Consider the following 20,320-nt stretch of genomic DNA (forward strand, 5'->3'; position numbering starts at 1 on the left):
GTAAAATATAGTTCTTGTAGCAAAATTCAGACTAAGATTTGATTTACAGGAAAAATTTAATTGATTTAAGAATTCTTACATAAAGTATTCTTTACTTTTAAAACAAAAATTTAAGGTAATAATTACACATGATAATTTCAAAAAAATCAGAAATTCCAAAAATGAAAAAAATCAAATACATAAAAAAATATTAAATAATTACAACTAAAAAAATCCTTAAATTATAAAAAAAAACATTTTTTATCATTTTTAAATAAAGATATTCAAAAAATAATTTTCAATCATTTCAATAAATTATGTTTTAATAATCTTATTTTTTTGATGCTTCGAATATTGGTATGTTTGAATTCAATTGCAGACTAAGATTAGATTTACAGGATAAAACTAATCAATTCATGAATTCTTATATAAAGTTTTCTTTATTTTTAATTTAGCAACGTTTCGTAAATATAAAATTTCTAAACCATAAAATGTGCAGGATTTTGTTCCTAGAGTCAAGATATTGCTTGAACAAACATCGATTTTAATAAATGGTTACTATCCTAAATTATTAAACTTGTATATAGATTAAAATTTTATTAAAAAATTATCTTTAGAATTGAGATCTGATTAAAATTTTTTGTCATGTTTTAAAATTTTATATTTGCTCAAATTCTGGACCAATTTTCAGAATACAATGAGTAATGAATTTGAAAATGGCGTTTAGTCGGAATATTAAAGTTAAACATGATTCGTTTTAATGTTTGATGCAATCGAGGAAAATGTTAACGGTTACATATGCATTTAAAAATGGTTACATATGCATTATTAACAACTCTTCCAGTAGTGCGTCCATCCCGGGAATTCCCGGGACAAAATTCCCGGGATTTTTCCCAAACCGGGATTTCCCGAATCCCGGAATTTTTCATAATTTGTCCCGGGAATTCCCGAAATTAAAAAAAAAAAAAACAATTTTTAGACTGGAAATTTAGATTTAGTTGTGGAAATAGATGAACAGTTGAATACCTCATAATAGATAATAATTTTAATGCATTTTAACTTGTATTCGGCATATATCAGCATGATTTGGTAATTAGGGAAAACTGTTGAAATTTTAGTTTACCGATCTGCAAAATGCCTAGCGCATTAAAAAAAGATTGAAATACCCAGGTATATTTATGATTTAAAATAAAAATCAAATCAAATTATTTTTCATCAAACAGTGCCATGAGGGGCAAATCAGAACAAATGAAACGATTTAAGACACTTATTTAGCCATTTTTTGCATGATGTTTTGAATAACTTTGGTTAAAACAGGAACAGAACAAAACAGTTTCACAGAACACCGATTTTTAAATTTTTTGCTTTAAAATCTACTTATCTATTCAGACTGTATTCCTGTTTTTTCCTAGTAACTTACAAGATAATTTTTAAAATATGGTTTTCTGCAAAAGTTATTTTTGTTGTAAAAGTTGAACTTTTCAATACAAGCATCAATAAGCAAATTTTATTTTTTTTTTTGTAATTTTAACGGTGTATTTATTTACTTATGGAAAAAAAATCAATTCAAAAGTCGCTAATTCAAATTCAAAACTTATCTAAAATTTTACATTGACTGTTGTCATTTTATTTGTTGTCGCCTCTTGTTTTTTTTTAAAGATATTTTCAAATAATTTTTTCAAGCTGTTCTGATCATGTCATATAAAAAAGAAATATATTTAAGCTTAAAAAACATAACAAATATAATAAAAACATAGATTTTATGACTGTTTCATAAATTTCCCGGGATCCCGGGAATTCCCGGGATTCCACAAAAATATTTTTCCCGTTTCCCGGGAATTTCAAAACCCGGGAAATTTGGACGCCCTATCTTCCAGTGAATATTTTGGCGTTAAAAATTAATTTAATACATTTTATCTAAATTTTTTAACACATTAAAATTAAACACAGGCACTGATTTTTTTTTCTTCAAATATATATTTATTATAGGCCTACACAGAAAAAAAATGTGAATTTACTCGACACGGAAAAAATGAATCACATGTAAACTCAGTTGATGTAAACTTGAGATTCGACGTAATTTTTTTTTTGTTGCCATGGAGACACTTCAGAAGCTGAAATTTCAACGATTATATTTTTTTGTATTTCATTAAAATTATTTATTTTTGAGAGCACCAGGAGCTTCGCAAAATATGAAATGGCTTCAATAGCTTAGAACAATTAAAATAAAACATTGTTTAAGTTTGTTTATAAAATTTTAAGAAAAACAAATATTCCAGTTGTTTTATGTTGTGCTAGAAAAAATGAAAAATGTTAGATAAACCATCACAATTATCACACAGCTGATAATGTAAATCCAGACGGTTTAAAATTTCTCTCAGTATAAAATACAGAAACCATAGTTTTTATGGTTAGATAAATCGATATTTCTTTTAAAAAAAATTATGCTTTCAAAAATTTGATTCAAGTTAAGTATATTTTAAATTTAGCGACGTTTATCACGAAATTGGAAATTAAACAATTCAAGAAAATGTAAAAAAAAAACACTTTCTCTACTCCTTTAATACAAACTAGCTGTTAAAATAAAGAAAAAAAATGACGAACGAGTTTCTTCAATAAATACATTGATAACTTAATATGAAAATTTTCGAAAACTTTTTTGCATACATTACATTAAAATTTTACAATTCATCTCAATAATTATACCACAAACCAAGTGATGGTATAAATGATTTGCTGATTTTTATACTCCTTGAATTTTTGCACCCAAGCCCCCCCCGAACAAAAATCCTGGCTACGGCCCTGCTTCAAAATTATTATTTCATGAAAATTTTTACAAAAATACGTATTTTTCCTGTAATTCGAAAATGCATTTTTTTTCTCTAAAGAAACCAAAAATATATTGTTATTGCAATATGGGTATCAAATGATCAGGTTTTTTTCAAACATTTTGGATGTAATAACAACATTTTTAGAAAATACTCAAAAATTTCACAAAACTACGTCTTTTGAAAAAAACTTCAAATTTTAATTTTTACTATATGGGTATCAAACGAGCTGGATTTTTTCATGCATTTCGAATGTAATAACAACATTTTTAGAAAATACTCAAAAGTTTCACAAAACTACGTATTTTCGAATAAAATACTCAAAATTTCCGTTTTTACAATGTGTGTATCGAACGATCGGGATTTTTTCATACATTTCGAATGTATGAATGTTTTTTGAAAATACTCAAATTTTTACAAAACTACGTACTTCCGAAAAAAAATACTCAAAATTTCCGTTTTTACAATCTTAGTATCAAACGATCGGGATTTTTCATACATTTCGAATGTCATTACCATTTTTTTTTGAAAATACTCCAAATTTTCACAAGCTACGTATTTCCTAAAAAAATACTTAAAGTTTCCGTTTTTACGATGTGGGTGTCGAACTATCGGGATTTTATCATATATTTCGAATTTAATAACAATATTTTTTGAAAATACTCAAAATTTTCACAAAACTACGTATTTTCGAAAAAAAAATACTAAAAATTTCCGTTTTTACAATGTGGGTATCAAACGATCGGGATTTTTTCATACATTTCAAAAGTTATTAAAAAAATGAAAATACTCAAAATTTTCACAAAACTGCGTATTTTTGAAAAAAAAATTATTTGATTATTTGATACCCATAACTGAAAAAAACTGAAATTTTGAAAAGTTTTACAAAAATACATAGTTTTGTGAAAATTTTGAGTATTTTCAAAAAATATTGTTATTACATTCGAAATGTATGAAAAAATCCCGATCGTTTGATACCCACATTGTAAAAACGGAAATTTTGAGTATTTTATTCGAAAATAGGTAGTTTTGTGAAAAGTTAGAGTATTTTCTAAAAATGTTGTTGTTACATTCGAAATGTATGAAAAAATCCCGATCGTTTAACACCCATATTGTAAAAAATGAAATTTTGAGTATTTTATTCGAAAATACGTAGTTTTGTGAAAATTTTGAGTATTTTCTAAAAATGTTGTTATTACATTCGAAATTTGTTAAAAAATTCCGATCATTTGATACCCATATAGTAAAAATTGAAATTTTGAGTATTTTTTTCTAAAAAATGTAGTTTTGTGAAAATTTGGAGTATTTTCTAAAAAAATTGTTATTTTATTCGAAATTTATGAAAAAACCTGATCATTTGATACCCATATTCCAATAACAATATATTTTTGGATTCTTTAGAGAAAAAAAATGCATTTTCAAAATACAGGAAAAATACGTATTTTTGTGAAAATTTTCATGAAATAATAATTCAAATGGATAACTGACATCATCCCGATTCCAAAACAATATAATTTTTTGATGTTTGCATGATTTTTCGTACGATTAAAGCCAATGTCTCCCATATAGCCAAAAACCCATAAGCTCTGTGCTTCAGTTAAGCACTGGGCCGTGCTTAACCGAGGCAGCTGAACGGTGCAAAACCGGGGCAGTGCAAAACCGAAGCGTGCAAAACCGAGGCAGGACTGTATGGGGAAAAGCAAAAATTTCAAACTTTCGCAAAAAGGTAGAGTTAAATGTGTCGGATCATTGTCAAGTGTAAGATTCTCATGTAAAATTTTATTATTAACAACTTTGTCGAAGAGTGCAAAACGATTCGAGTTAACCCTGACGAGTTATAAACGATTTAAAAAAAGATGTTTTTGAATGAAAGATTTTTTTTTCACCAGCTTCAATTTCGCTCAAAATTTTCACAGTTACTTTTTTTTGTCTTAGGAATCGAATCAGGGGTTATGCCTGATGTCTTTTTTTATTGTCATCCTATTGTATATTGTATAAATAAAGCTCGGGCTCGGGCTGGAAATTTAGTTTTTTTTTTTAAATGGAGTACAGTCATCCCACATATTCGGAACACCCACAAATTCGGAACACTTTTATGATAATTTGTCAATAGCATGCCAAAAGTAGCTTTTCTGTCGACCTTACTATTTTTAGAACCTTCATTTGGACATTATCTTGCTATTTCACTAGTAAAAGTAGAACTTTTTGAACAAAAAACTTCATTCCAAGACTATTTGTCCAGAGCAGCAAAACACTGCCTCCAAATGGCCTGTTTCATAATGGTGGGATGTTATTGTACCTCCCACAATTGTGGAACACCTGAATTTAACTGATATTTTCACAAAAAAGTTATCAAACAATGTATAAAACATCACTAAGCTTGAGTTTCATTGGTTTCAGTGTGAGAAATCCAAACTTTGCTTACATTCGCAAGAAAAAAGTGTTCCGAATTTGTGGATTTCAAGGGTCAAAGTAATTCTTCAAAAACTTCATATAAAAGTTAAAATTTGCAGATGTTCGATACAGCATTCGAAAGATCGCAAGAAAAGCTTTCAAATGAAGGTAAAAACAATCCATTAAGTTCAATTATCGATTTGCTATGATTTTTTGAACATTGGCCAATCTGGAAACCGTTCCGAATATGTGGGATGACTGTAAACCAAATTTTTATCTGGGATCCAAATAAATCCAAGAAAGTTTGACGCTTATGCTATAAATTATGCCTGTTAACAGCGCCGAACCGCCAAAAGTAAACGTTACAAAAAATAGTTTTTTGATGATTTGTTTCTTCCAATTTCAAACTTTAGTATTAGGGTTAATTTAAATTCGAGGATTTTTTTGTACAAAATACGAAAATTTTCACAAAATACCAAACTTTTTTTTATGTACTTGATGATCATGTACCTACATATTGGCGTAATCGTCCACAAATTTTGCAAGGATTTTGAAAAATTAAAATGTGTCTGTGAAAAATACTTCACATTACCGATTTTTTTTCAAATCCTCAAATTTAAAACAAAGGCAATAAGAGTGACAAACAAAACCAAACCTATCGAGGAAGTTTACAACATTTTAAATCTGTTTAAATACCAAACATTAAATTAAACATCATTTACTCTTATTTTCAATATTTTGCTATATGAGAGACAAAAATAGTACATTCTACATGGGCCAAATCTGCAAAATACAGCAGAACTAAGTTTCACCAATCTTTTAATTATTTGCGAACATCCCAGCAACATGTTTTAACATCTTGATATAATACGAATCTATAATTAATTCAATTTGATTGGATGAAAAAAAAAATGAACACAACACTTCCACTCGAAAACTGCACTCTTTTCAAAATAAAACTTCAAGCCAACAGCACAAAATAAAAATCTTTATTGTCACATCGATGCACCACTATAATCTGCACTAATTCCTACTCTTCCTTGACCACCTAAATCCTCCAGTCAGCGGTGGAGTATCCTTCCAGGGGGCACCCCAGCCAGCACAACCTTCTCACGATAGCTCTCACCAGCAACTGATCGTGCACTCCCTGAACTAATCCGACGCCGCGGGTGACAAACGCCACAATTCCTAAACCTGCCGAACGAACGAAACGACCTTAAGCACCTCCACCTTTTCCTCACGGCACTAAGCGGACCACTTACAATGTGTCACCCCCGTTCAGCTGATTTTCTTAACTGAATATGACCAACTTTGGGAAGAGCCGCAGCAACCTTAAGATCGGCGGCGCCTCCTCTATCGGATCTTCGCGTTTCCTGAAGTCGGTCGGACGCACAACCACTAAGGAATCACTAATAACTGGCTGAATCGCGCGCCCTCTCTAATGGAGTTGAACGCGCGCGGAACTAGTATCACACATATATTGATGTATATTGATGCTAGGCCACCGCCGCCCCCGCAACTTGAGTGACTTGAACAGGCGAACAGGTTTGCATTCGAGAGGGCGGTTGGAACACTATCGATTACGGAGTGAAAAATCGCGCTGGGATGGCTGAACAATGCGACTACTAACGAACCGCGGAGAGCTGAGCACTAGGGTGGTCCATACTTGTAACATTTTTTGAAAGTTTGATTTTTTTATAAGATGTATTATACTATTACTATAATAGTTTTCTTCTTGAAATGAACTTTGTATGAGATTTCAACTCAAAACCTAATGTTATCATATTAAAGATTTGTACAGGATTTTACTTGATGTTCAACGAGATATTACTCAGACGAGTGTGATAATTTATAAGATACTATTCAGAATAAAAAAAAGATTGTATGAAAAAAGTAGTACTAAATCATACAATAATCTAAATCGAATTATCCGCCTTCTAATTTTTGTCCACTCAAACCTAGACCGCACTAGCGAAATATGCAAATGTGAGAATAATTGCTCTTTAAAGCTGAGCCTTTGCTGACTCACGACTCGCTCCGGTACTGATTGCAGTTTAATAGGATCACGTCAGAGTGGTGTTTGTATATATCTGGTGACGACGACGGTCTGGTGTAATGTAATTAAGCAGTTTAAGACGCCCGTTTGAAGTTTGCCCAAGTGCGCACTCCAAAGATAAGTTGAGCACTTGAAATGACGTCTTAAAAAAAACTGATCGGTCAATTGAAGGCACTTTGAAGTTTTGCGACCGGTTTGCGTAATGGAACTTTGTTCAGGAATATTCAGAAAATTATGGACTTTTTTCTACGTCTGAAAAGATTTTTTAACCACTGCATTTTTCCGTTCATGTCAATAATGGATTGTTGAGATAATTTGAAGAATTTTAGCAAATATGGTCCATCCAAACGGGTACGTCAAAATTTAAAATTGTCTAACACCAAAGCCGGAATAGATGTAAACCACTAAAAAAAAAACGTTACTTAATCCACCTTTAGGTGGTTGGTGCCTTCCTCGCATTCATAAAGTGAATATACCACACAGCCTCAAAAAATTATATAAATAATACTTTTTTTTATCAAAATATCTGAGAACCGGCCTCAAAAAAAAATGTATTAAAAACACTAAAGTACTTATAACTTTTGATAGGCTTGTCAGATCTTCAATCTTTTGGGCTTGTTGGAAAGGTCTTTTGATTACCTATCCAACGATGGGTCGCATGATAGATCCGGACAACTTTTTCATCAAAATATTTTAGATCCGGCCTCAAAAAAGTGTATAAATAACACTTAAGTGCTCATAACTTTTGATGGGGTTGTCAGGCGTTGGAAAGGTCTTTCAAATACCTTTCTAACAATGTATATAGCATGACGGGTTCTCTTACAAAAACCACCCTTTTTTTTAAAATATTTCAAACTCTAGCCAAATTGTTTTTTAGCATAACTTTTGAAATACTACGAGGTCGAATAGAGAAGTTCATGTTTCGAGTGATTTTATAGCCTTTCTTCATTGAGGTGAGGAAGGCAAAACCTAAATCTAAATCGATTAAAATTTGTCATTTGTAGATTTTTGAGATTCATAATCAGTGCAAACATGTACTGGGTTTTAAACCGGCCTATCTGAGTTGCTTTGAACAATTTGTACACTAATTTCTTGAATTTTATTTTTAAAATGAATCTCTATTATAAAATTTAAAATGTTCTATATTGCGAACTCATTGCACAGTGGTCCAGAATGAAAAATTAAGTGGAAAATATTTTTTTCGAAAAATGGTGACGTTTTGGAGCTTTGGTGTCTTAAAAAGAGTTGTTGCAAATGGCAAAGGCTAGCTTTTGGTTTGGTTCAAAATTAGGGTGGTTCACGATTAGGGTGCCTATGAAAATCTAACTTTTCAGAAATATTTTTGGGAATTTTTTCGTCTTCTAGAAAGTTGTTGGGCTTGCCAATCTAAGCAACTTTGTCGAAGACACCAACATTTTATCGAAATCTACGCCTTCTACGACCAAATTTAGAGAAAGCATCTAAGCAATCCTTCAAAAATCAGTTTTTTGAACGTAGCAATTCAGAGTTAAGTTTTAGAGGAATGTGTTGCTCGGAACAACAAACGCACATTTTTATTATCTGACAAGTCAGTTTGGACTTAAGGGTCGAAAGTTACAGTCATTTTTAGGTAAAAAAATGCATATTTCAAACTCAAATACCTCGAAAAGGCGCAGGCCAAATTTTAAGCACAAGGTTGCATTTTAAAGAGAAGATCTAGCACTATAAACACTGCAAAATCAGGGGTATTTTTTTAAACTCGAGATATCTTCATTTGTAAATGCTAATTATCAAGGGAAACTGTATGGGACCACCCCAATGAAATTCGAAAATTGTCCAACTATATGTTTTTCCATGTAATTTTGCCCGTTGAATCTGAATCTGCCCTCTGAAATTAGCCAAAGTATCAAAAAATCGATTTTTGGTCATATTTTAAGGTTTTCTATGTAAAACTATCATAAAACTCAAAATATTACCAAAAATCGTTTTTTTGACACTTTGAATCAATTCTAAGGGCTCTAATTGTAGTAATTGAAAAGGAGCAGTCCTTACTCTACAACTACATGTATAAATAAATAAAGATTTGAATTAAAATGTAGATTCAGATTCAGCAGGCAAAATTACATGGAAAAACATATAGTTGGAAAATTTTTAAATTTCATTAGGGTGGCCCATACACTTTTGGCCTGTGTGGACGCGCAGTCCTGTTTTTTCGTGTTATTTTCCGTCTCTTTTATGTCGCTGTTCGAGTGCATGGGGTGATTGGTCATTATAATTAAATAATGGCATCAGTAGTGCGGTGCCTGTGTGGACGCGCAGTCCTGTTTTTTCGTGTTATTTTCCGTCTCTTTTGTGTCGCTGTTCGGGTGAGTGCATAACTGGCAAAGGGAGCGCGTGGTCGTAAAAAAATATTCGGAGTGAAAAGTGATTTTTTTTGTGTGTGCCTTTTGTTTCGCATTTTTGTCGGGAATTGTGTGCTGCGAGGAGAGGATTACCCTCTGAAAATGCAGCGTCATCAGTGCATAATTGGCAAAGGGAGCACGTGGTCGTAAAAAAATATTCAGAGTGAAAAGTGATGTTTTGTGATTTTCAAAGCCCTTCCTATATCATCGTTGATCGGAAGGCACGGCGTCGGGTGGACTGTGTTTAAATTTTTCGAATAAGGTTTTATTTTTTTGCGGTGAAAAAGCTATTTCTATATAATGATCGAAAGACGCACTGACAATTTGGATCGTCGAGTTAATAGTGGAGCAAAATAACTGTGTGATTTTGTGTGTTAACCAGAAAGACCTTCCCATAGCATCGTTGCTCGGAAGGCTCGCCGACGGGTTTGTTATGAAAGTCCTCCCCATAGCATCGTAGCTCGGGAGGCATCAAAAAGCCAATACCTTATCCTACTAACCCAAAAAAATATATAATCACGTGATGCTTGAAGGAGATGCTGTGGATTCAACGGTCTCAAGCGGTATCAACAAGTATATAGCGAAAAACTATGTGCTTGATGAGTCTGCAACTTCAACTATCGGACTAACATTCCTCCCTTTCGTTGAACTGCAGGCTTCTTGGGAGGGCGCCGGTATTGACTAATAAAGTAGGGATCTTCAGAGGTTAAACAGTGAACGGATGGTTGGCTCCCACTGATCATTTTTGATTCATTGTTTAACTTCAGCTGATCCGTCAATAACGGAGTAGCAGCTCATTGGCAGTCAACCATGCTCATGCTCATGCTCATTAGGGTGGCCCATACACTTTTCCCTTGAAAATTAGACATTTTGATTCGAAGATGTTTCGAGTTTAAAGAAAAATATCACTGGGATTTTTCAGCGTTTATAGTGCTCGAATGCAACCTGGCACTTAAAATTTGGCCTGCGCCTTTTCGAAATGATTGAGTTTTCAATTTGCATATTTTTACCTTAAAATGGCTGTAACTTTGACCCTTAAGTTCAAAATGACTCGTCAGAAAATAAAAATGTGCGTTTTTTGAGCTCTAAACGTGCTCAGAACAACACATTTCTCTAAAACTTAACCCTGAATTACTATGTTCATAAAACTGTTAATAATAATTAAAAGTAAAAAAGCACGCTTTACGAGCTAAATTTTTTTTGACAGCTGGAAATTTCGTCTTGCCTTGCCTTATAGAATAATATATGTTGGACAGCATTGCCATTGAATGTAAAATCATTATTGTCGAGAAATATCGAAAAAAGATTGGATATAATTTTGTTATAAAGTAAAAGCCATGACAATTTGGAAAATACATTCTTAGAAAAAAAAACACTTCAATTTGATTTGATAGTCATGAAAAACTACTGACACGAAAATTAGTTGTTATAGAAATATTCAAAAAATTGAAAAAAGCGAAAAAAAAAATAAATTTTTGAATTAATCCAGAGCGTCCAATTTCCCGTAGTTACAAAAATCTCGGGAATTATTTATTATTAATTTATTAAAAATTGTTCTGATCCTGGTTTTGATAAATATGTGCAACAAAATAGTACAGGACTGCAACATTAATGATCAAAATAAGCGTGAGGGCTAATTAATGTCTTTACTGCTTGTAAAAAATTATACAACGTCAAAAACATTTTAGTTTTTTCTTTCTAATTTTGTAAAATGAATAAAAAAATAAGTAATTAAAGTAAGACCTGTAATCTCAAAATTCAAAATTAGCAAAAAGTCTAAAAGTGCCCTTTTGATCAAATTGCATAAATAGACTATACAATTTTTTGCCTCCTCCAAAAAGAACTGTAAATTGAATTAAATTTAATCAAATTATAATGTAACATTTTACCATTTTTTCCAATTTATTTAAAAAAAATTAGAGTCAAAGTTTATGCTTCTGCTTGAAAATGATTTTAACGTAAAAGTTGTAAGCATTTATTGCATCTTCGATTAACATCAGAAAAGTGAGAAGAAAAAAAAACATGATCAAGATAAAAATTTAAACTATGCAATTGATCAAAATATGTTAACTATTTTTTTTAAGAAATAAAATCAAATGAATAATTTTCCATTATCCACGCAAATTTAACAAAAAGAGTGATTTTTCAAGAGTTATTTTTTTCTTCTAAATTTATAAAATCTATAACTTTGCAGAAGAATGTTTCTCATGAAGCAAATATTGATAGATTTACATAGATAGACATATTTATTCATTCAAGCGATTTTTTTTGTTGGAATGCGGAATTATTTTTTTTTTGATAGTTGCACATAGTAAAAGTTAATAGTAAAATTAATTTAAAAAAAAAAAACAGTTGTCTCTCTGTTAAAGCCATAATTTTCAACAAATAAATAAAATGGTATAAAATGTCACCTAACCAAATAACTAACCCATCATGGGTTGCTGTCAAGCCGACTTCCAACTTGCTTCCGGATGCCATCCTCGCTATGTCAACCGCAACCCAAACCATATTTTTTCCCCGCACAAAACGCTCACGATCCATCTTGGACGACGACGCACATAACCTCTGATTCCTCTTAACAAATCGAATGATCATTCTATCTAGAACGATAGTTCTACAAAGTCCACCGAATATGGCAAACTGCTTAGCATACTGTGCGAGATCGATACACAGCAGAGGGCACTTCCTTCTAAGGTAGCTTGTCCTCTTCAACTCGTTGAGTATTATCGGCTGCTGCTGCCAGTATCAACTCGTCGCCGTCGTGCTGTCTTGCCACTTGTGTCGATGCTTGAATAAATTCTGCTTTTAATTCGGAATAATTTTGAATTAAGTTTGACAATATGGCACAACGGCAACGATTTGTTCTTCCCAAGCTAGAATCGCTGTTTCAGGTGCGTTCCACATGACTATTGGGATTGTTTTTCTCGGAATTCCTCAAAGATGACGATTCTTCCCCAAGTGGGTGACCGCGATGACGAAATTGGTCGCGGTAGCATTAGGAAATTAGTTATGTTCTAAGAAATTTGCTCTTCATCATATTTCAACCGAGGTTAATGATGATGTTTTGGCACATAAAAACAATCAATTCAGCTCGTTTGCGTGCCAAGGAGGTCCCTAATTTGAAGCCGTGGTGACCCAAGTCGCCTCAAATGTCGCCCGAAGTGGATCTCTCCCACACGTTTGATTAATGGTTTTCGCTTAAACTTTTGACCCTCCCTTGTTTCAGTGAGGGGGCAAAGTCAAGAGTTTAGTCGAGAAGTTTGTTGTGACCGATCGAGCCGTCGTGAACTCACGCATGAGCGTGATTAATTTCACGTTGAAGATGGACTGTAAATTTGCGGGAAATTTGACACCTCTCGAGGCGGCTCATTAATCTTTTGGGAAATAAGATGAAGGCATCACGAAGGTTGTTCATGATGTAAATTAATTAGAATCGTTGTCGGTTTCTGATAGTCAACTATTTAAGTCAGCTTGAATTTCTGGTTATCTAAACAGACTTTGTACTGAGTGAAAAGGAGGAGGAATGAGCTTGAAGAGCAGTTCTCGGGAACTTCAGACTTTTTGCATTTTTGATATGGCTGAAACTATGTTACTTTCACCGAAAAAGTCATTTTGAATCAATACACTGAAATAAAAAAAAGTACAAAATTCCTAAATTCTAGGAATTTTGCCTCCTTTTCTTATTAAATAATTCTAAAAACCCCAATTACCAAATAAGGAAAGGTGAGAAAATTCCTAGAATTAAGGAATTTTTGCACTTTTTTTTCTTTCAGTGTAGTTCGTCCATAAAACTCCTCAAACAATGTTGGCAGCTGTCCATTGGGATGACAGAAAAATGGAATCTTTTCAAATGTTGTGTCGAAAACAGCGCAGCCACACATTTCGTGGCACCTCCAGGAAACTACGTGAGTATCAAGCCCGTGTTTAGGAGTCGTTTTTGATCGTTGAAATATGCATGGGGAAATGAAATTTAACGCTTTACAACTTTATCGAAGACTCCAAAGCGATACGAGTTGAGCTCGGAAAGTAAAATTTCAAATAAAAAGTATTTCCTTACTAAGTTCTGAAGTTCTGGAGTTATTTATGAAAAGATTCATTGAATTAAATGTTATTTTTTTTGTTGGCTTTTTGGATATTTTTTTTATAACCCAGACTCTTAAACACTCAAAAAGCAGAAAATTGTTTGTTGAACCTTTGAAAAAACTCTAGAATTGATCATGTGCATGTGTGGTCAAAACCACACATTGTCATTTTCGACCCTTTCCAATAAATAAAGCTTTTCTTTTTGAAAAATTGGCAATGCTGTCAAATTAAATTTGATCAGCAAAAAATCTTGTTATTTTTTAAATTACAGCTGTCGCAGTTTTATAATACAAATATTGTCTATCCAGATTTTTAAGCGAAAATGGCGTTCGAATGGTGAACGCCCGAAATGTTAAAATCTCGCAGTGGTACCAACATTGCGAAAAAAGTGTAACATGGCATTACCGCCACATTTTTTTTCTAATGTTGGTGCTACTGCGCGATTTTGACATTTCGGACGTTCACCATTCGAACGCCATCTTCGCTTAAAAACCTTTATACAAAATGTATCCATAAGTTCAGCCATGTTGAAAAAAAAAAGTTAAAATTTATTTAAAAAAACAGTTGTTCATTCTAAGGAAACCTGCTCTGATTTTTTCCTGTCTAATGCGAAATACCTATCTTAAGAACTAAATATTGAGCAATTCCAGCTCAATTCGGGAATTTTTTCTGGTACTTTTGTACGATTTCAATGAAACTTTGTAGACATGTTATTCTAGGCCTATATAAGCCATTTTTGTGTATATGGAGCCAATTGTACTCGAAAATAACATTTGGTAAGGGCGTAAGTTATTTAAATATTTTTGTATTTTCTAATTTAAAAATAACTGTACCTCGAAACCGAATTGCATCGTGGTCAAAGACAAACTTGTAGGAAATTGGACGAGCCCTCTGAAAAAAAAAATACACTCAAAGAAAAATACACGCCACCTCTAAGAGATTTTTCAATTTCTATGTTTAAAAGTTAGATTTTAAAGTGATGCTACAATTATTTTTCATTCAAAATTTTTGAGGAAATGTTACAAAAAGAATCACGAAAAATGCAAAATGGTATGTATCTCCAAAAAAATACAAAAATCATTTACTAACACTGTTTTTTGAATAGTGGTCTAAACGCCAAAATTATTAAATACCGACAGATCGATTCTCCAGACCTATGTCCAATCCTTGTGAAGATACAGCGGATTTTTAAATAAAATTATTGAAAAAATAGGTTTTGTGATGGTTTTTGACAATTTCTATATTACAGACTTGATTTTTCAGTCTCATAAATATTTTTACCGGAAAGCTCGTCGCTTTTTTTCCAATTTTCGTCACCGCCATATTGACCGCCACCTTAGATTTAAAAAATTTAAATCACTTTAGCGTTGTTAACTGCCGTTCTACGCATAATTGTCCCATGTTCAAAAAAGTGCAACTGAGAAAAACGCGATTGAAATTTTTCAACCGATTTTTGTGTTTCTACGCATTATTGTTCCGTGGGTTCCTATTCACCCTATAAGTTCCTTATCATCCCAGTTAGCAGTTTATCACTCTTATTAGTAATCCTCCTGCTATAAAATGGGTAAACAGGACACAAAACTTCGTAAAACAAATGATTTCGTGAAAGACTTGGTGTTGTTTTTGATGAGTTTCCGAACATAGAACTTAATTTTATGGGGTTTTTTTAAAGTATACATTAAATTAAACTTAAAAATGTCAAAAAAGTCAGAATCGATTGAGAATCGAACAAAAATGACATGGGACAATTATGCGTAGAACGGCAGTTAAGGGGTCGACAATAAGAAAATAAGACAACGAAAATTTTTTTTTTGTGATTCGATTATCCGAATTGATTTTTTTCCGAGGGACTGTATTTAAAAAATGCAATAAAAATCCATGGTTTAATGGATATGGCTCTCGCCTCATAAGTGGACGGTTCAGTCATTCCCGATCGATCACCTTCAATTTGTTCGACCATGATTGAACTTAGAATTTGTACAATATCACGCGTTATGTTCGGAATGTCCTGTTCGGAAAGTAATGTCCCATTACTCCCCTGTTGATTTTGTGAACAAAGGGTCCGTTCACAAAGTCTGTCTCATGCGTCTCATGCAATAGTTTAGAAATTTCAATAAATTGTTCGAGCATATTTTCGTTATTTTCAAAAATAATAATAACAAAATCATTACTTTGGTGCCAGAACTCACACCATCTTAAACTCTGATGCGAAAGATACCCATTTAGGACACAATCTTTGAAAAATATTTGTAACGGCCTAAGGCCATTGCATTTTACTTTAAATAAAATCATCCTTGGCCTCATGTATAAGTAACAAATTTTTCAACGTATACGATCGAATGATTTTGTGTTTTTTTTTGTTTTTATTAAACATTTCGGATAATTGTTTTTTCATCTAATTTTAGAATTGTGAACTGATTTGTTTTACTAACTAAAGGATTGGCACTCATTTGGGGACATAATACACTTTTATTTACAACCAACGTTTGACCATTATGGCGTTAGGGGGAGAGCTAGTCGTTTTAGTAGCAAGTTCTTACAACTAGCAGAACAAATCACTAAAATGCATCATAAACCAATACAAACACAAACGAGCAACAGTGTGCCTACCTGAAGCGAGAAGGAAGCTTTCGGCGTTGAAGGCACTGCGTTGACCGATGATTTTCTCTGCAAATAACACAAGCGGCGGTTACGTGTGGGGGGTTACGGAGGGGTGTTAGCGTTACAAGTGTAGGTTGGGTGGATTTCGTTTTTTTCTGGGAATACTAGCTTAAATCAGTGAATAAAGGAAAGGAAGGATTTTTTTAAAGGATTCGTTAAACAGATACAATCCATTTGATCGTTTTAAGGGAAATGGGGAGAAATTCAAAATCAAACAAAAAACAACTCTTCTCGCTAAACAAAAACGAAAAACACTCCGGGGGAGGGCGCAATTGGGGTTCGTCTCATTCGTTCTACCAAGCTTCGAGCGATACCTGTGCGCTCATGCGGAGTCTGGAGGTGGCCGTGGTCGCGATCGAGCTCATCGTTCCCACCGAAGTCAGCGATTCCTTCGAGCCGGACCGGGACAGCCGCGCCTTCCGGGAGGAGGGCGACAGCGTAACCTTGGCGATCGGCACGAAGATGCCGCACTTGGCCGGACAGTCAAAGTATCTGCGGAGAAGAGTTGAAGGGATTAGTAAAGATTTTCTCAACAGTTTAGGAGGTACCCTTACTTGACACCATCGACGGAACCGTCGTTTTTGCCGCTGGCCTCGTCCAGCTGAACGCCACACCAGGTTCCACTGGCAAACTGGGTTTCACCCAGGTATTTGAGGATTCCCGGCCGGGAACCGAATCCGGAAGACACAATGACACGGTCGCCCACCGTCAGCGTTGCGGCTTCTGCAAATTAGATTCGAAAATTTGTACGTTTGGCGAATTTTCCAAAACTCCAAAATACTCACTGCCCATGGCCGGCGATCTGGACGCGAAGCTGGACACGCTGTGCGTCGGCGAGACCGCTCCCGACCGCATCGGCGAAGTCAGCGACCGGAGGCTCTGGTCCAGCGACGTATCGCCGGATCCACCGGCCGAAATGGCCCCGGCTCCGGGCAGCGGTTCCCGCGTCAGCCGGGTCAACCGCGAGAACACGCCCTTCTTGGCTTCGCACTGGAAGTATCGCTTGCCGGAAATCGATCCGTCGTTTTTGCCATTGGGTTCATCCAGCACGACCCCGGCCCAGTCGCCCGGGGCAAAGTGCGTTTCGCCGATGTACGCAATGTGGCCCGGCCGCAGCCCTCCCACCCAGACGCGCTGCCCGATGATGAAGCTGTCCGTGTCTGCCGTTAGGACGACACCCTGGTCTGGAAGGAGAGAGAACGAGAGAGAAATTGAGGATGATGTCAGACTCAGGCTCAGAATCAGATGGGCAAATATTTAGCTTTCTCCACATACGACCGGTTGAGTCAACTATCCCCAGATAGACAGGCGTGCAATATATTGGATATGACAACACGCTTATCGAGCGAGGACCATGTCCAAGCGGCTATGGATAGTTATTTTCTCAAACAAGTGTAGGACGGAGGCAGACGAAGCTTGTCGCCCGGTTCGATGGAATGTTGAAGCTTAATTGTTTGTGTTATATGGGTGTGTTTATTGAATTAGAAGGTAGTTGACTTGGCTTTGAATACGAGTAGGATCAGATTATGGGTTATGATAGTGTTGATCAATGGATTTTGGTTATTTCTTCAATTTTGAACAACAATTTTGATGACAGCGTTAAGGTTATACAGCAATACCCCACGAAAACAGAATGATTTGAAAAAAAACATGAGGAGTTTGCTTAGGGCGTCCAATTTTCCCGGGTTTTGAAATTCCCGGGAAACGGGAAAAATATTTTTTAAATCCCAGAAATTCCCGGGATCCCGGAAAATTTTTGAAACAGTCATAAAATCTATGTTTTTATTATAGTTGTTATGTTTTCAAGCTTAAAATCATAGAATGTACTCAATACTAGTAATTGTTGATAATCTACACTTCAATCTAAACATGGACAGCAAATTTAGATAGCTTAAAAAACATTAAAAATTGTTTGTTTTTGTTCATTGTTGTGCTTTGGATTTCAGATAAACCACAATGTTTAAGCCAATGTGATTCAAATTATTTTTGTTTCTATGCCATGACTACAAAAGCTTTAACAAAATCTTTGAAACTGTCTATATAAAACAAGAAACGAAAATATAAAAAAAAATGATATAAGCCAATGTAATTTTTTTTATATGTTAAGAATTTCATGTTTTATGTAAAACATATTTTACAAATTATCTTTAAGTCACTACCGCCAACTGGGGAAAATCGGGACTACAGTCTGAATAGGTACAGGTGATTTTAGAGCAATAAATTTGGAAATCTGTGTACTAATTGTTTTGTTCTGTTCCTGTTTCAACCGAAATCAATGAAAAAAATCAAAACATTTGGCCTAAACAGCTGTCTTAATTCGTTACTTTTGTCCTTATTTGCTCCAAATGCCGGTGTTTGATGAAAAATAATTATTTTTTATTTTCGAAATCATAAATATACGTAAAAATTATACCAGGTAATATAAAAAATAAATAAAATTAAGTTAACACTTGTAGCCCCAACGAGGTCAAAAAAGTTGGAAATGCATTTTCACCGGCTCATACAACCCTTGGAAAAAAAGTTGGAAATGCCTTTTTTATTATACCTGAAGGTAGACGCATCTATTTTGGATCTACCTTATTGGTGGTGATTCTTGACATTCTTCCGGATCGAATGCAACAAGAATCATCCAAATCGGTTGAGTTTTCGCCGAGATACAGCCGGTTGAAGTGGCATTTCCAACTTTTTTGACCCCCTTGGTGCTTCGCGTAAGTTTTGACCCCGTTTAAACATATTTTTTGCAATTCCGTCGTGAAACTACTCACTTTTCCTGTCATTCTTGAACGACGAAATAGCCTACTTTTCTGTACCAAAAATAACAGAATCGAATAGCAACACTTTTCAAAATAAATGCTGAAAAGTTCTACTTTTCAGCACTGAAATGGGTGCTGAAAAGTTGAACTTTTCAGCACTTGTTTCGAAAAGTAACACTTTTCAACATTTTTTTGATTTAAACGATTTATTGACAAATACATGAAAATTTGACATAAAATTTCACTCATTGTGTGTTTTTTGGAATTGCAAAAAAAATTGTATGGAACTCGTTGCAAAACTAGATTTTTCAGCACTCTTCGTATTTATCCAACTCGGTGAACCTCGTTGGATAAATGTACGGCTCGTGCTGAAAAAATCCTCTTTTTGCAACTTGTTGCATAAACTACTATTAAGCATCTGTAAACTAAAATTTTAACAATTTTCTTAAATAAGCTAAATTAATGCTGATATATGCCAAAAACAAATTTTAATGCTTTAAAATTCTTATCGATTACTAAGTGTTCAACTGTTCATCTATTTCCTCAACAAAATCTAAATTTGCAGACCAAAATTTGTTTTTTATTTCAATTTCGGGAATTCCCGGGACAAAATATTAAAAAATCCAGGGATTCGGGAATTTCCGGTTTTACAAAAAACCCATAAATTTTGTCCCGGGAATTTCCGGAATGGACGCACTAGTGATACTTCGTTACAAGAAAATCCATTATGTTCCAATATCGAAATTTATGTAATTGTCTGCTTTACAACTTAGAACTCTAGAACATTGTTACATGTTGTAAATAATAACCCTGCAAAGTTAGAAAAAAAACACGAAATGAAAAAATTACCCTTTTGGGTTATTGCTGATTAAAAAAAAGTACATTAAATTTCCCAAAAAATACATGCGTCAAAAAATGTTAACGTCGAGTAATAAAAAATGGAAAAAGTGCTGAAAAAATACTGTTTTGCAACGAGTTGTATTCAATATTTATTGCAATTTGGAATAACATGGTTGAACAGGATTTTTTCAGTAAAACGTTCATTTATTTGTTTTATTGTCGTGGAATTTCCCAAGCATTCCGAATATGTAAAAATTGAGCCCAAAAAGTACCGTCTTCTTGGACTACAGGGCAAAAGTTAACGTTGTAAAAAGTTTGTTATAGAAAAATCGTAAATCTATTAGA

General features: G+C 33.9%; 1 protein-coding gene and 1 long non-coding RNA gene across 12 annotated transcripts in view; both read right to left on the bottom strand.

The window, feature by feature from the left end:
- Positions 1–20,320, bottom strand: part of LOC120415458 (restin homolog) — a 196,294-nt gene that overhangs the window by 54,415 nt on the left and 121,559 nt on the right. For 8 of the 11 annotated variants that reach the window (XM_039577008.2, XM_039577007.2, XM_039577003.2 and 5 more), the window contains 4 exons: positions 17,168–17,566; positions 16,937–17,105; positions 16,697–16,874; positions 16,332–16,388 (listed from right to left, as the gene is read on the bottom strand). In XM_039577008.2, coding sequence (XP_039432942.1) covers positions 16,332–16,388; positions 16,697–16,874; positions 16,937–17,105; positions 17,168–17,566 — 803 coding nt within the window. The remainder of the gene's footprint in view (positions 1–16,331; positions 16,389–16,696; positions 16,875–16,936; positions 17,106–17,167; positions 17,567–20,320) is intronic. The other 3 variants (XM_039577006.2, XM_039577005.2, XM_039577012.2) reach the window with 1 other exon arrangement.
- LOC120415461 (uncharacterized) lies at positions 6,169–7,542 on the bottom strand. The gene is made up of 2 exons (XR_005605203.2): positions 6,464–7,542; positions 6,169–6,395 (listed from the first exon to the last, which is right to left on the bottom strand). It is a non-coding gene; the product is annotated as an uncharacterized LOC120415461 (long non-coding RNA).

The sequence above is a fragment of the Culex pipiens genome, chromosome 2 (assembly GCF_016801865.2).
Source record: "Culex pipiens pallens isolate TS chromosome 2, TS_CPP_V2, whole genome shotgun sequence".
NCBI classification, from domain to species: Eukaryota; Metazoa; Arthropoda; class Insecta; order Diptera; family Culicidae; genus Culex; species Culex pipiens.